Source organism: Nyctibius grandis, chromosome 17, assembly GCF_013368605.1.
Source record: "Nyctibius grandis isolate bNycGra1 chromosome 17, bNycGra1.pri, whole genome shotgun sequence".
NCBI lineage: Eukaryota > Metazoa > Chordata > Aves > Nyctibiiformes > Nyctibiidae > Nyctibius > Nyctibius grandis.
The window spans coordinates 4019498-4034525 of record NC_090674.1 but is presented as its reverse complement, the minus strand read 5'-3'; the positions used below and the strand labels follow the sequence as shown (position 1 = coordinate 4034525).

Here is a 15028-nt window from a genome sequence, read left to right as displayed (position 1 = left end):
CTCGATTGTTAGTTTTTCCAACACATCTACTGACTTGGGTCCAGAATACTCAGTATCTCAGTACCTAGGGAACAAGATACACTCAGTTTTGCCAAGGCTGGCTGCACTGGCAGCCATGAAGACTGGAAGTGTCTGCAGTGGGAAGTGTACGACAAGTTTCTTGCTTCTCCATTCAATCTGTCTAAAGCTGAACACAGGTGGATGCTGCCTAAGGAGCAACCAAAACCAACTGTCAGTGCACCATTTTACTGCGACACAATATTGCTGTCCCTAACGGCAACAATTAGCCCACAGCCACTCTGCAAACCAGGGCCTCGGCTCACAGCCCTGACTAACCCCTGTACCTTCTTCCAGCTGCACCAGGCGCATAGAGAATAGTGCAAACAACAAAAACCACAGCTTTCATCTTGATGCTAGTGTTGGGAGTGGATTTAAGTGGATGTTGTAGTTAGGGAAGTATCTCCGGATCTACAAGAGCTCACCTGTGCACGTCCTCTTGTTTTCATGCAGTGTGTAGCCAATCCGACAGCTGCAATAGTAGCCCCCCACGTAGTTGTGACAGTGGTGATTGCAGAGGGGTTCACCATCAAACAGCTGTTTGCACTCATCGATATCTAATGGGTGAAGCACAGAATTAGGCAACCAACAGCCTTCAACACCACTCGGTCTTGGTCTGAGTCACTCTGTGTTTTGAGGTTGGCTTGTTGGCCTTTGGTTCCTGTGCCCTTTTGCATCTGCCTCTATAGAATGAGACCGCCTTCTCCCACCTAACACCAGCAGCCACAGTCTGTGAGAGCACAGGGAAGCACCAACCCCACCATAGCTGTGTCTCTTCCCTCTACAAGAGGGCTGGTCTCTTACCTTCAGCAGCATAAAAGGCCTCAAAGCCTGTGAATGGTTTCTCATTGGAGTAGTCAGAACGAAACATCACCATGAGGTTGTTGTCACTGGAGATGTATGTCTTGTTGCCTGGAGCCTCCTCAGTGTCTGTACTATCGTTTCCACACAGCATAGCCAAGGTCCTCCCACCAGAGCTCAGCTGCAAAATGGGCAGACAGATCTACCAGATGAGCACAGAACTTTGCTCTTCCCAACCTGCTGCCATGGCTTGGAAAGCATGTGTTTAATGGTGTGAGAAAGGAGGCTTGGATGCTCTCAAAAGGTGCTCCTGGAGGTCAGTCCAGATCAGAGAAGATTTCCCCTGTTCTCTGTGACTTAAGCCCATAATTTTGTCTCCCTTTTTCCTTTCAGAGGCTCACATAAAGCTGTGATGCCAGCCTGGGCTATCAGCACCATGCTTGATTTATAATGCTCTTATTAACTTCACACTCTCAGTAACAATCAGATCTTGGTAAAGCCAGAGACAACTGGAGTAAAAAGGTCTCATACACTGAGAAATTCAAATGTATAGTAAAAGGTCTCTAAAAACTAGTGACTCACTTGCTCTATGATTCACTTATTACAGTTTCAGCTCTTCATTTATCTTGGTGTTTTTAACACAGGAGAAATGTTCTTATACATGGGGTTCATATTGTACGTGGTAGTGACAGAACTGTGTACTACAGACCTACCAGAGAGGAGTACTCTGTCCTGCCCAAAGGAAATGACATTGAAGAACAACACAGATTTAGGGAATGAGAGCAACTTGCCATATAAAACCATGGAAATGAGATCTTCCTAAACAGGAAGAAGGCTGCCTGATTTGGTTCCATCAGTTCAGAAGTACTGCCAACGCACTGGCTTTGCATACCCCCCATGTATACAGCTCCCTCTTTAAGGTATGTCAGGCCCATGCAAACAACAAAACGAGCGCAGAGGTGCCGTGGCCTCAGATCAGCGATAGGTCACCTAGACCAGAGCACCTGCTAGCACATGGAGCACAAACCCTTCAGGGACAGCGCTCATCACCCAAACACTTCCCAAAGGCAGCCTCTTTGTTTCTTTTCCTGAGGTTGTTTCTCACATCAGCTAGCAAACACACCACAGCAAGTGTGCCAAGTGCATGTTCAGACAAGGTGACAGCACCTTGTTTAGACTATCGCTTACACTTTACGGTCTCCCATTATACCCTGTAAAGCACTACTTGATAATTTAAAACACACACTGTAACTGCAGCAAAATGAAGCTCAAATGTAGTTTTGAGCAAAATTTCAATCCTTTTGCTTCACGAGAGAGGAACATCACAATTTTCTGAGCACAAACAACTCAAGTTTCAGATGTTCCGACACGACAACCACTTCTTCCTGGTCCCGTGGGCCTCAATACATCATTTAGAAATCAGTTGAGCCTGAACTTTACTGGCAGACTAGAATCAAGTACATACAACAGCTATGCTGGTCCTGCATGTGTCCAGGATCACAAATACACAGGTTTTAACAACTCAGCCTGCTACACATCGCCCTGCCTTACACATACCTTCACATAATCGTATTCACACAGGTAGGACAGCTCCAGGTTGAAATGGGTGAAGCAGATGCGGACAGAATATCCCTTGGGGACAGTAATATTCCAGATTCTCTCCTTGTGATTTGGGTAGACATTTGGGAAACTGGGGGATGTGAGCCTCCCATACATTTTCTGCAGCACAATGCTGCTGCTTACTCCACTGCAAAGCACAGCTAGCAAGAAAATCAGCCTGTGTCAAAGGAACAGAGATTAACGGAGAAAGAGTAAGCATCAGCTCAGATCATACCCCAAAAGCCACACGCCCAAGCTGCCAGTCTCGATACCAATCAGATTATCTCAGTGCCAGCTGAAATCTTCAGGCCCAGCACCCTTCTCACCTGACAGTGGAAGAAATCAGGAGGTATCAGAGGAGTCATACCGTAGTAACAGCTAAACAAGATGAGAATCACACTTGCACCTTCGAAGGCGTGCACAAAGCCAAGAGGCCAGAGGAGCTGGGGAGGTCCCTGCGACTGCACTCACCTCATTGTGTTGCCGAGCCTGCTCTGCTCTGAGCCCTGGGGAAGGAACCTCTCCTGATGTATTTGCATTTGGGGGCGGATGTATTTATTGTGCGTGCTCTGCTGTGTTTGTCTGGATGTTGAACTCCGATGTTTATCTCCCTTCCACCCCCTTCAGCCTGCTGAGTTCTGGGAACAGCAATCACTAAAAACCAGGCTTGTGTTCAGCGCATGAGGCCCCAGTCAGTGACAGGGAGAGCTGGACAGTGATGGAGTGGATGGATTAGGAATGCTGCAGGCTCTTGGAGGGAGCTGTAGTATCTCTGCGGGAAGGGAGGCAGTGGGAGGAGGTACAGAGTGGCTCCAGACAGTGTCTGCACGGGGGAGTGAGGGGAGCTGGGCAACGCTCTTTCCCTCTAACCAGCTGATCTACAATTACTGTTAATGCAAACAGCATGTTACTGCAAGTACAGTTTCCTCCGTTGTCAGAGCAGGAAGGTGTTGAAAGCAAAATAATGGGGCACATTACAGGATTTCAGAGTAGTGAGCAAGTCTGGTTAGATGGTTCTGTGTAATGGGACAGGAGCACTCAGGTGACACAACGCTACCAGCACAAGTTTAAGAGATGCCAAGGTCTTCCAGGTCTCAGCTGCACATTATAACCCAGTGCAAGCTTGTGCTGACTGAACCTCCTCCATGCCTTGTTTACATGCATGAATTGCCTTTTATCCCGTCCACCCTGGAACAGCCATAATGTAAAAAGGCATACTTAATAAATTATGTCTTTTGAACCTGGCTTGCTACAGAAAGAAGACAAAATTCCTCTGTGCTCACATCTGCCTGGGTAACCTAGCTGACTAACTTTAAAAGTCCAGCGGTCAATTCCTACCAGATTTGGCAGAAGAGAAGCAGTTCCAGGGATATCAGTGCAATGGAGACAGGCGGATGGAGAAAAAAAAATGAATTCCTATTACTGGGGATTCTCTGAGGAAAAAAAATGAAAAATTAACTCAAATTCCTTTTAAACATTTGTGAATCCACACAGGGATTTCACACCACTATAAGACCCCAGGGAATTCAACTGGGAGAGCCAACGCTACAGGACATAAAGCTTTATTAATTCCACTGCTTGCAGACTGCTTCTTTCCAAGTCACCATTTAGGTTTCCCACAGACCTATTCCAGCCCATACAGAGACAGGTCTAAATTTATAGAGGGTAAAAAGCCAGATACGTTAATGTCGAACGTAGATCTCACTTCTTCCCTGGCAAAAATGGACAGAGCAGGAAAACTGATTTGCAGCAGGGAACAGACTACCACACTGCACATGCAGGAAATCTATACTGAGATATCCTGTAATTAAACGGACACCTTTTGATATTCATTTTTGCACAGCCAAAAAATCGTTACCCCAGGCAGTGAAGTTGGTGCTGGCAGGAAAGCAGGAGTTCCTGCATGAACAAAACTAAAGCCAACAAACCATTTAGCAGACTGCAAACAGAAAACACCATTTAATAAAAGTGAAGGAGAAACCAGTAGCAGTAATAATTTATCACGTAGCAGCAGTACCTACAAGCACGGTTAACGGACAAGAACCCAGAGGGGACTAGCTTTTCCCATGACCCACTAGCTGCTAAAATGATCCTATCAACACATGCAAGATGTGGACTTTATCCTGGCTGGAAATGAGGGAAGAGAAAGAAAATGTGGAAAAAAATCAATCTGTGCCTAACTGAGCTGGTGCCTGATTCCCACAGACATAAATACTTCCAGAAGCATCCCACATACGGCTTCCTGCTCCGTTCAGTAGCAGAGACACGGAGAGTCAATTGTGATCTTAGGTCTGAAAAGTTTCTCACAGCCCCAAAATGTGATGAAGGCCCCTGAAGCTGATGGCTGCCGCCTAGCACTGAAATAAGAAAGCTGACTTAAAAAATTGTAATCCTGGAGACTGAGAAACTGAATGCTTGGTGCACATCACTGGCTTTCCTCTGGCATGGTCTGTGGAGAGACAAGACTGCTGTGATTTCAGTCCTTAGCACCTGACGTGAACAACGCCAAAAATGATGTCCCTGTTCCTTTGCCCAGAAACCTTCCACCTCCAAAAGGCTGCTGGGCATCAGCTAGCCAGGTGCAGCAGCATCCCAAGAGCACTGAGATAGCTAACCTCAGGCCCCACACATGCTCCTCTTGCCCACAATTTCCCTTTTGTCTGCACAGGACCAAGCCAGCCTGAAGGCTGAGTGGACTTCATCCACGTCACTGCAGTTTCCAGTGCTCTGCAACTTGCCGAGTTACTGATCCACTTTAGGAAGCTTGGGTGCTACCTGAAATGACAGATGCCTCTTGCGAAGCCTACCCAGCTGTCTTCTTGTGCCCCTGTCTCCTTCCACGCTTGAGGGCTGAGGGAGCACAAAGGCAAGAGAACCACCAACATGTGTGAAAGCCAAGGTTCGGAGAAAGGACTTCCCTTGGGGAAAAAAAATTCTTCTGTGGAATGGAAGGATACAGAATGACACAGAGATATTGGAGAGACCTCATATGAGCCCGTACTCTCCCTTAGACCCTGTACAGTGTCTCAAAATACACTTTTACTACTCAACACTGAGGTCTGTCAAGGAAAGGTTTCAAATCTCTCCTGTGGCAACAGCACGTGCAGACAGCTAAGCCAGACACATGAATAAATCAGCAAGAGCAGAGCTGCTCGGCCAACACAGTGCCCCTCAGGCTGGTACCACTAAGATCCAGAGACCTGATCTCCACTTTCCCTGCAAAACCAGATGGCAGCAGGAACCAACTGAAAAGATGAGAAGGCTGGAAAGCAGCAGTGCAGCTAGGGCCTTCAGCAAAGCTGTGTGAGATCCAGGCTAAGTCCCGGGGTAGCTCTTCGGTTTGGATTTCCCACTGACCCCAAGTTTTCAAACTGCAAAAATGTTACCTGAGGTAAATTCTGCCAAAGCTATGTTCCTACAGAAAGAGCTTCAGCTGTGACAAACTCTGAGATCCTGTAAAACTGAAGTCAACACAGCCACACATCCACTTAATCAAAAAAGCCCCTGACAGCTCTGTTCTCAAATGGACCATGCAAAACTGCCTCAGAAAACCATCTTGTGTCAGGGGAGAAAACCATCTCTGGGCCTTTGAAAGGCAGCTCCTGCATTCTGACAGCAATTCCATGAAAAGCCCTGCAATGACGGATCAGTCAGGAGCAGATGTTTCAGGTGTAATAAACAGGACAGCGAGCATCTGAGCGTGCCTCCAGATCCGAAGCACAGGTACAGTGCCAAAGCAAGAGGCTGGTTAATGAATGGAGGAAAAGCACGCAGAGGCCTTCCTGGCTTCTAAGATGAGACAGTGCAGTCATCTAATGTAGCAGTGGCTATCCTTGCATCACAAACCAGGAGAGCAAAATAGCTGCTTGCTGTGATCCCTGAAGACATTGCTCCCCACTGCCCCTTATTTCTCTAATGCCAGCTGCCTCTGCAGAGCCCTAAGAGATTGCTTGGATACTTGCTGTTCCGTGCATAAATCCAATCCTCCTGCATTGAGGGGTTCAGAGGACTGGGGGGAGCCAATGCAGCAGAGGAAAAGGCATTCTGTTTCCTTATTACAAATCAAATAGCTTGACTGACATCAAAAGACAAGCACACAGACAGAGCAAGCAGAGCATGAAGTGGGGCAGTGGAAAGAGCCTGGCTGCTGTGAAACAGGAAAAAAATAATCTTGTCAGGGGAAAAATAGCAGGCAGAGAAAGCTCATGCAATGGGGCAAGATACTTTCTTCAGTGAGGGCATGCCTTCCTCCTTCCCACGCTGTCTACTGCTACCTCATTGTTTTATATTCTGTTTGCAAACAAGGCCTCCAGCTGCTACAGACGCTAAGGCACATTGCTCCAGCAGCGAAAAAATCACTGGACTTGTCCTCTCTACCCTGCACCAACTGACTTCCAAAGGCCAGGCAATGCAATTCTACAGTGTCATCCTCATCTGAAAGCACTCGGGTCTGAGCTCAGACTGTCTAGGAAGATCAACAGAAACGCTGGGGTAAAGATACTGGTCGACAGCTTTGCTCTGGCATGAACAGAGCTCTCAAAAAACAAGGGCAATCATCACCTGTGTGGGGCTGGTCTCAGGCTGTGAAACATGACCTCTCCAGGAGCACCACAAAGCTCAGAGTGCAAAGCACATGTCTCTGAACATGTGTGCACGTGTGTGTGCATGCATGCGTGCATGCATATGTTAGAGACCACCCACACACAATTTATACGTTATGTATGTACACACACTCAAAATGATAATGTGCAAATACCTGTGTAACTCCTGTTCAACTACACAGCTGAAGAATCCAACAGCATGTAATTTTCACGTATGCCAGCCCACTGCACTGGCTGTACAAAAACAAATGCTCAGGTATTGGTACTCAAACACTCCCTGGATTAAGAGGTTACCTGACTGCTGAGCATAAGTGATTACATATGTGACTTTTTCACACCTGCTGGACACATTGCCACCTGTTCTTACCTACTAACAGCAGGCCGGCCACTTGTTGAGTCTCAAAGCTGTATGCAGAAAAAGTCCACTAGAAACTGTTGACATACCCTGGAGGCACTGGGCCTGCTAGCAAGCGAAGGGAGACTTGGCAGATGCTATAGGCCTCTAATTTAAAATTAGGCACAGAGTCTATGACAGTACCTCCTAAATTGTCCCAGCCATGGTATCTGCCGGTGACTTCTGCTAGTCACCAAGCAGTTGCAAGAGCTCACTTTGCTCCAGCAATGCTCAGCTCCACTGGAAAGGCAAACAAAATCATTTGGCTATCTGCAGAGTTAACTTGGTACAAGGATATCAGGTCTAACCTGGATTCCAACCTGAACACCAAGGCACTCACAGCACAGAGTACTTAATGGTTTTAGTCAAGCTCTGAGGCTCCTTAGCTGACAATTAAACCTAAAAGAAGAAACTCAGGGGGGGGGTCAAAATGAAAAGACTTCAGGTATGCCTCTGTGGGGAAGGCAAAAGGGGAACAGTCTTGCTATAGCATGTGTTTATCTTAAGTGGCAAGAGCAACACAGAGCCACCAAGCAGCCAGCAAATTAAAAGATCATTGCATGTAATTTAAATGTTTGGCTGGGATCCCCTGAGGCTGGGCAGGAAGAATCTCTGAGGAAAGGAAGGTATTTTGTTTGATGTATGTTAGCAAGGAGGAAACTGAGCCAGAATGCTAGCACGGCTGGAAGGATTATTCTTGCCGAAGTCAGATTACTCCAACTTGTCTGTTAGCCTCTGCTTAGCAGCACTGTAATGACCCAAAATTGCAGCTGACAGATTAGTGCTGAGAGGTTGTCTCATCGAGGCTACCGCATGTGGATGGGCCATTATTCTTTCAATTTTGGTCTCTGATGCCTGTTAACATACATTAGGCTTTTCCATATGGTGCTCTTTAGCCTGGTGTCCAGGGCAGCTGCCTGGGCCTCTGTCCCCACCCACGTGCTCAGACCCTGTCTAATGAAAACGGATGACAGCCCCAGCTTAGTAATGGGACACAGATGGACCTAATGGTTTTTCGCTTTGAAACATATTTTCATTTAAGAAAGTCTCCAAAGAGTGTGAGGTTTTTATTCTTGTATCACAGAATCACACAGAATCACAGAATCAACCAGGTTGGAAGAGACCTCTGGGATCATCGAGTCCAACCGTTGCCCTGACACCACCCTGTCAACTAGACCATGGCACCAAGTGCCATGTCCAGTCTTTTCTTAAACCCCTCCAGAGATGGTGACTCCACCACCTCCCTGGGCAGCCCCTTCCAATGTCCAATAACCCTTTCTGAAAAGAAATATCACTGTAATATTCCCCCCAATACACTGCAATCTTCAGATGGGTGAGGAATTCAAAGCTGCAAACTTTCGGTTTAACTGGATCTGGAAGTCTACAGACCAATGTCCTATTCAAGTACTGCTGTTCTGCTGATGGCCTTGACAGTCACTTGCATGTTCTCTCACTTTCCTCCTCTCCTATCTTACCTCTTCTACTCCTACTGAAAGATCTTCAGCATGAGAAGCAGCATTTTTTGGGGCAGATCTGTTTAAAGAAGGCCTGACAGGCTGTTGAATCAGCCTCAGCTGAGGGAGTGTACTGCCTCCTGCAATAGAGACAGTAATGATAAATTAAACAACTGTTTTATTACTATGAAAGCCTTGTGCAGACAGAGCAAAAGGAGCCTCCACAGCCACATGTGAGAACACATGCCTGAGGGGACTGTGCAATGGGCATGGCAATCATGGTCATTCCCCAGCAGGACTCCTTATTCTTCAAGTTATTCTTCTTGTTAATAACATTTGTATTCCAAGAACAAACAGGCACAAGTAGAGTCCAAATGCCAGAGAGGAGTCAAACACTTCCACATAATTTGTGGGAAAACAAAGCTCATCTTTTAGATGACACCAGTGTAGTAGCATTCACCCACCCACAAATGTGCAGAGTTAAGGTATGCAGGAGGCAAACCTCTGCTGCAAGATGGGAGCCATCTGTATCTTGGGCCAAGTGTCCTGTACCATAAGTTGCCACTGCAAGCCTACAGCCTGGTAGTGTTTTGCAAACAGCATTTCACACACCTCTTATGCTAACTGGCTCTCAGTGGCCAGCCTGGGGCATCTCATACTCAATTCCATGCAGACTAGACAGGACTCGGTTGCAGCCTGCATTGCCGCAGGGATCTGGGAAGCCACACAGAACAAACTTCCCTTTGCCGACTGCTTTGGTGACCCACTTGTTCCGCAGCACACCCTCGAGGAGATGGAGTTCCCTCGCGTTCTGCGTCTGTACTCTGCACTGGCAAGTTCCCCAGGGCTCATGAGGCTGTCCAAAGTACTTTCCAGAGTGCTCCTTGTTATTTATGGTTTCTGTCCTCGTGCTCAGTCTTTTCAAATAATTTGGAAATAATCCCCTTAACGCTCGGGCAGCGTTTGCCCATGACATCTCATTTACCAGGCAGTCTATCTTCCCAGAGAGGTGAAGCCTAGTTAAATGGTTCTGAGGGACAGGGCAAGCGTCTGTATGTGTACGTGTGGAAATGGGATGGGGCTCAGGAAAACAATTCTCCTCTAATCTCTCAGCCTTCATTACAATTCTTCTTTCAAGTGCCAGCTCTGATTTATGGCCTGCCATTCAGAGGCTACGAAGGCCTGCAGCCAGAACTGACCAGCTGTCAGAACAGGGCTTACAGGAACAGGAAACATTAACCTGTCTCTCCACCTGCCTAGATCCTGAAACTGATGCAGGAGCTGACAAAGATGGGCTGTTCTTGGCACATTATTTCCACCGAGAGCATTGCTTGGGGCTGTGACTGTTCGAAGGTTGAGACCTCCATAACCATGTGAAGATTCCCCAGGTGCAGTAATTTGGACATATCCATATCTTGTGTCCCAAGAAAGAGATTTCCTCGATTGTGGTCCCCACCCTCCTGCTTGCTTCCTGCAGGATCTTTGACACATTGGCTGGGACTTTGGCTTGTCTCCTGGTAAAGAGGAATGATCATTCCTGTTTGATGCACAAGAACATGGGCAAAGGTGGATCATCTCACAAAGATTCCTTCATGAAAACTGCTAGTTAAATAAAAGTGGAAGCAACTACTTATCTGAAAAGAAGAATATGCACATACACACATGCACACACTTTCTCCTTGCAGCAATAATGCTCAGTCATTTCATATTTTAGACCAAGCCACAACAATAACACAAGGAGACTGATAAAATGCAAGCCTGCCTGTGACTAAATGGTTTCAGGCAGGGAGGGAGGACATTCCCTTACCTCACTCTGCTGGGTTTATGTACCCTCTCGCACAGCTTCTGAGTCACACACTATTCAGGCAGCTTTGCAACATGGAGACATTCGAATTTTTATTCTGGAATTGAGCAGAAGGCCACCAGTGGCATTTCTTCCCAGTTGTTTTGCTTCTAGCCCACTCTGCCCCGTGGCATGACAAGCTGCCTTCCAGCACTGAACAGGGTTCAGTCAGCCTTTTCAGAAGAGCAATCACAAGGCACTTTCCAGCCCACTGGCTCCCAGCAGTGGGTAAATTCATCAGTTCACAGACGAAGATGAGCACTGCTTGCAAGCCAGTGCTCGAGAGCACAAAGACTGCTGTTTGCTCCCCATGGTTCTGGGCTCCTGACGTGTAAATCCATGGCTTTTTAGGCAGCTGCAGCTCCCTGTCTGTACACCTGCACCCAAGCTTCTGGCAGGGCACCTCTCACCATGGGACTGATTTATCTCTGACTAGATTGGCAGCACAAGGCCAAGGACAAGAGACCGAGTTCTCAGAGCAAAAAAGACTTGCACGGAGACATGTCCTGATCTCTGGGTTTCACTCTGAGCAGGGGACTTCCTGCACGGAGTTTTGTCCCAACTGGAGGAGTTAAAAGCTCTGTATAAAATGTTATCACAGAAATACTCTCCTTTCCCTTTCTCTAGTAATTAAGCTGCTGCCTGTGCTAGGTTCACTAATGCAGACCAATACACCCAGTGCTCTCTAGACAATCTGCTCTTGTTCAAACACATAAATAAACTCACAGCAAAATCAACTAGGTTCGAAGACTCTTCCTTCTATGCAACAGTGACCGAAGCTACAACATGTCTAAAATGATGGACTCTAAAACCATCCTCTGGGACCAAAAGTCTCCTGGGCAATTTCTGGAATGTACAAAGCAGGAGTGGGCAGCTTTCCACAGCCACGAAGCCTTGGCTTCTTCCTCTCTGTCAAGAAGGGACTAAAACACACCAGCCAAGCACAGCCCAGTGAAATTGAAGACATTTTTAACAGCAGACTTACCTAACCAGCAAACAATCTTACAGTAGGAAGTAGGCCTGACTTCAAGCCAAATTCAACAAGGTCCCAGCTATAAAGATCAGTTATAATTTTTTTTTTTTACACTAAACATTAATTGGTTTAAAACAAGAGTGCTCCAGGTCCCCAAGGTACTGCTAGAACAGAAATTCCTCATTCCCAGCTGAATGCCCTGAGCCCAGGGAAACAGCATGCTCTCTCCTCTTATCCAGCCCAGCCTACCACTGAAAGCTAAGACACTCTACGGGGAGGTGGAAGACATGGATTTGAATTGCTCAGATTTCCTTCACCTCCCAAATGCTTCTTCTGAGACCTTCCATGAGCCCTACATAATTTTAACAAGTGGGAAGCAGACACGCTGGAAGGTTTGAATCTAGATGCAAACAGCTCTCTCCAAAGCTCCTCTCTTAAGGGACTCAAATGCTGGCTTTTTTTCATCTGGTACCTCCCTCCCAAGCTGCAGAACAAGGTACAAATCTAAGAGTGAGAGCTCAGTCAGCTCCAAAGGTGCTGGAGTCAGCAAAGAGGAGTACACAGATCAGACATGCCTGTTAGGAGGCGGCTCACGGGCTCAGCGCAGGTAGTTAAACTGATCTCCCTTTGCGTGGGGTTCAGCTGCTCCCCAGCAGTCTGGGTCACAGGCTGACAGCTTCTGGAGTCTCTGCCCATATTCCCAGGCTTCTGCAAAGGGCTTATTCCCACAAGCTGAGTAACAGCAGCGTGCTGGTCTCCATTAGCTCCTGTCTCGCTTACGTGACACAGGCCCTTTGACTCCCAAATGTTTCCTGCTTTAAAGGCTCAGTGATTATTATGAAATAAAAACCAACTTTAACCACAACAGATATTCTGCAGTAATGCTCTGTCAGAATCTTCACTCTGGAAGTTCCCCTACACTGACAAGTCCCAGTTTGCTGTGTGTCTCTAGATAACTGATTTTTACCCACCTGCACTTCATCACCTACTCCTTAGTGGTAACTCTGACTGTAACTCTTTATGAATCTCTGAAGAAAAGCTACATCTCTTAAATCCTCGTTGGAACAGTAGAGAATACCTTCTGATTTCCCACCTCTCAGGCACTTAAAGCATACAGACTTTCACACTACAGTTTCACCAAGCAGCACAACACATTAACACTGCCTGTCCTTCTGACCCAGCCTACAAAAACTACAGTGCTCTGGCAACTCCCTCTCGCTCCCTGGCATCCCCCTCTCAAATCCCTGCAAGTTCCATCAGGCTTCAGCAAAGACAGGAAAAATCCACCGTGTAAGACATCCTCCCAATTCACCAAGAGGTCATTTGCACTCAGGATTTCCTGTGTTGCACATGTGTTACATGAAGCTACTGTACATTCTGAACGGTCGAGGTAACAGCTGCGTTCACAGAGCAGTCTCCAGGGAACACAAAATGCATTTACAGCCTGCTGTTGCTGAGGGGTTTGTGACTACAGGAGCTCAGAGAAGTAACTGAAGTTAAATCTTCAAAGCCCACTTCACAAGTAAGAGAGGCTTTCAGAGCTCAGAGAACAAGGTCACCGAACAAACTATTTACAGTGAGTAATAAATAGACAGTGAACAAATGCCTTATCTGACCTGTGTTATTCTTCCACTCAACAAAACCTAGTGCAGCAGGGAAGTCAGCAGAGCCACAGCCAGAGGTACATGGAGTTATGGTTAGGACAGGACACGGAGCAGTCTCTTGGATCAGGATCTCCCACCACGAAGCCCAAGGCATAAGGCAAATCTCCCAGCCCATACTGCCAAGAAAGATAAATAAAAGCATCACTTCTGTGTCACAGGGACGTTGTCAAGTTTGTCACCACCAACTTACCAGATAAAGGTTGTCAAAAACAAGCATCCCATCAGGACACATTCCATGAGCCACTGTATTAATCTATGACCAAGAGCAACCGCAGAATTCACTCGACTCAGCGGAGAAAAGATTCCCTTTAGTGCAAACCCCGTTACTCTTTTCCCCGTTGGTATCTGACTGTAACACTTGCTTCTAACTGCTGATACACCATCAACCTCAAAACAGATTTTTTTTTAAATAAATGGACACACTGCTTTTCAAACACACATTTAGTGTTTCTGAGCACAGCCAAATACGATAATGTAAGACAAAAAAACACCCCGTGCAACCTTATACTTCATTCTCCCTGCAATCCTAGGTTTAACCTCAATTTTCTGTAGCTGTAATCAATTGTAAAGGTGCCTCACAGGCCACGCACTGTTTGTGAATGACAGCCATACACCACCAGACTAGGCAGCACTGTTCTCTTCCCACTAAATTTAACTCCATTTGCCAGCTACCTGCAGACAGGCAGTATCTGTGTGAAGTCTGGTCAGATTGCAGCTCTCTCCTTTGTCCAAGGCTGAAAATGCACACAGTGAGGTATTGATCCCTGCTAGCTGACCTGACAGTATGGATTAGAACAAGGTCTTCACTACTAAAAGCACGTACAAGTCACCATGGAGGGTACTAAATTTCAAATTACTATCTCCTAGTTCCTCTGTTGTATCTGTCCACGTATGCACATGCTTTGATCTCAGAATAAATGAAATTTACTCTATTTTTATCGAGGAATAAGCTACCTTGGACTACTTCACATTTATCATGGGATAGGATATGCACACACGCCGTTACCCTTGGGTACCAAATACCCTGTAGGTTCACAGCTGAGCTCATCCCCATGATAATTTCTTCACTTGCCTACAGCTTGATGCATAAGCACGAGCTAGCTTCCGCTTCAAAAAACAAATAATTTTTAAAAAATACAGTGAATACCACTGGACCATGCCTTGAATTAGCTGAGGTCAGCACTGTGTGTGCCAGCTGACTTTAAAAGTTTGTCTTCTGGCATCTTTTTTAATGTGTCTTTTTTCACTTAAAAAATCTGACGATAGCTCATAGGTATTATCCACTTGCTTATACACACACACAATTATTCTGAGCTGTGACAAGATTTTAAAATGCATTGGCTATTGCATCTAAAAAAAAAGAATAACATATTCTTGGCTCCCTTCTACTTGACATATACCATTATAAGACTCACAATTCTTTTGTGAAAATTCAAATAGAAAATGCCCATATATGACACATTATTTATAAACCTTTGTCAAGCCCCTCCCACTGAATCCGATTTATCGTGTCACACTCCCTAATATTAAATGCCGTCATTAGGCAGGATCTCACATTGCTTCAGCCTCAGCACATTGACTGACCAAGGAAATTGCAAAATTAAATCTAACTCACTGATTTCAGCACTGATGAAAGAAGCTG

At 46.2% G+C, this 15028-nt stretch overlaps 1 protein-coding gene across 1 annotated transcript; it reads right to left on the bottom strand.

Annotated features, from left to right (window-relative positions):
• Window positions 1-468: 468 nt before the first annotated feature.
• MASP2 (MBL associated serine protease 2) lies at window positions 469-2574 on the bottom strand. Its single transcript, XM_068415181.1, has 3 exons — window positions 2416-2574; window positions 862-1039; window positions 469-614 (listed from the first exon to the last, which is right to left on the bottom strand). The coding sequence occupies exons 1-3, from the start codon at window positions 2572-2574 to the stop codon at window positions 469-471; spliced, it is 483 nt and encodes a 160-aa protein (XP_068271282.1).
• Window positions 2575-15028: the final 12454 nt, after the last annotated feature.

Excerpts from the sequence above, each read along its gene's own strand:
- MASP2 (XM_068415181.1), bottom strand. The coding sequence starts at position 2,574 with ATGTATGGGAGGCTCACATCCCCCAGTTTCCCAAATGTCTACCCAAAT. Across the intron at positions 1,040-2,415 it reads GTGAATACGATTATGTGAAG|CTGAGCTCTGGTGGGAGGAC; the intron begins GTATGTGTAAGG and ends CCCATTTTGCAG. Across the intron at positions 615-861 it reads GGCCTTTTATGCTGCTGAAG|ATATCGATGAGTGCAAACAG; the intron begins GTAAGAGACCAG and ends TTCACCCATTAG.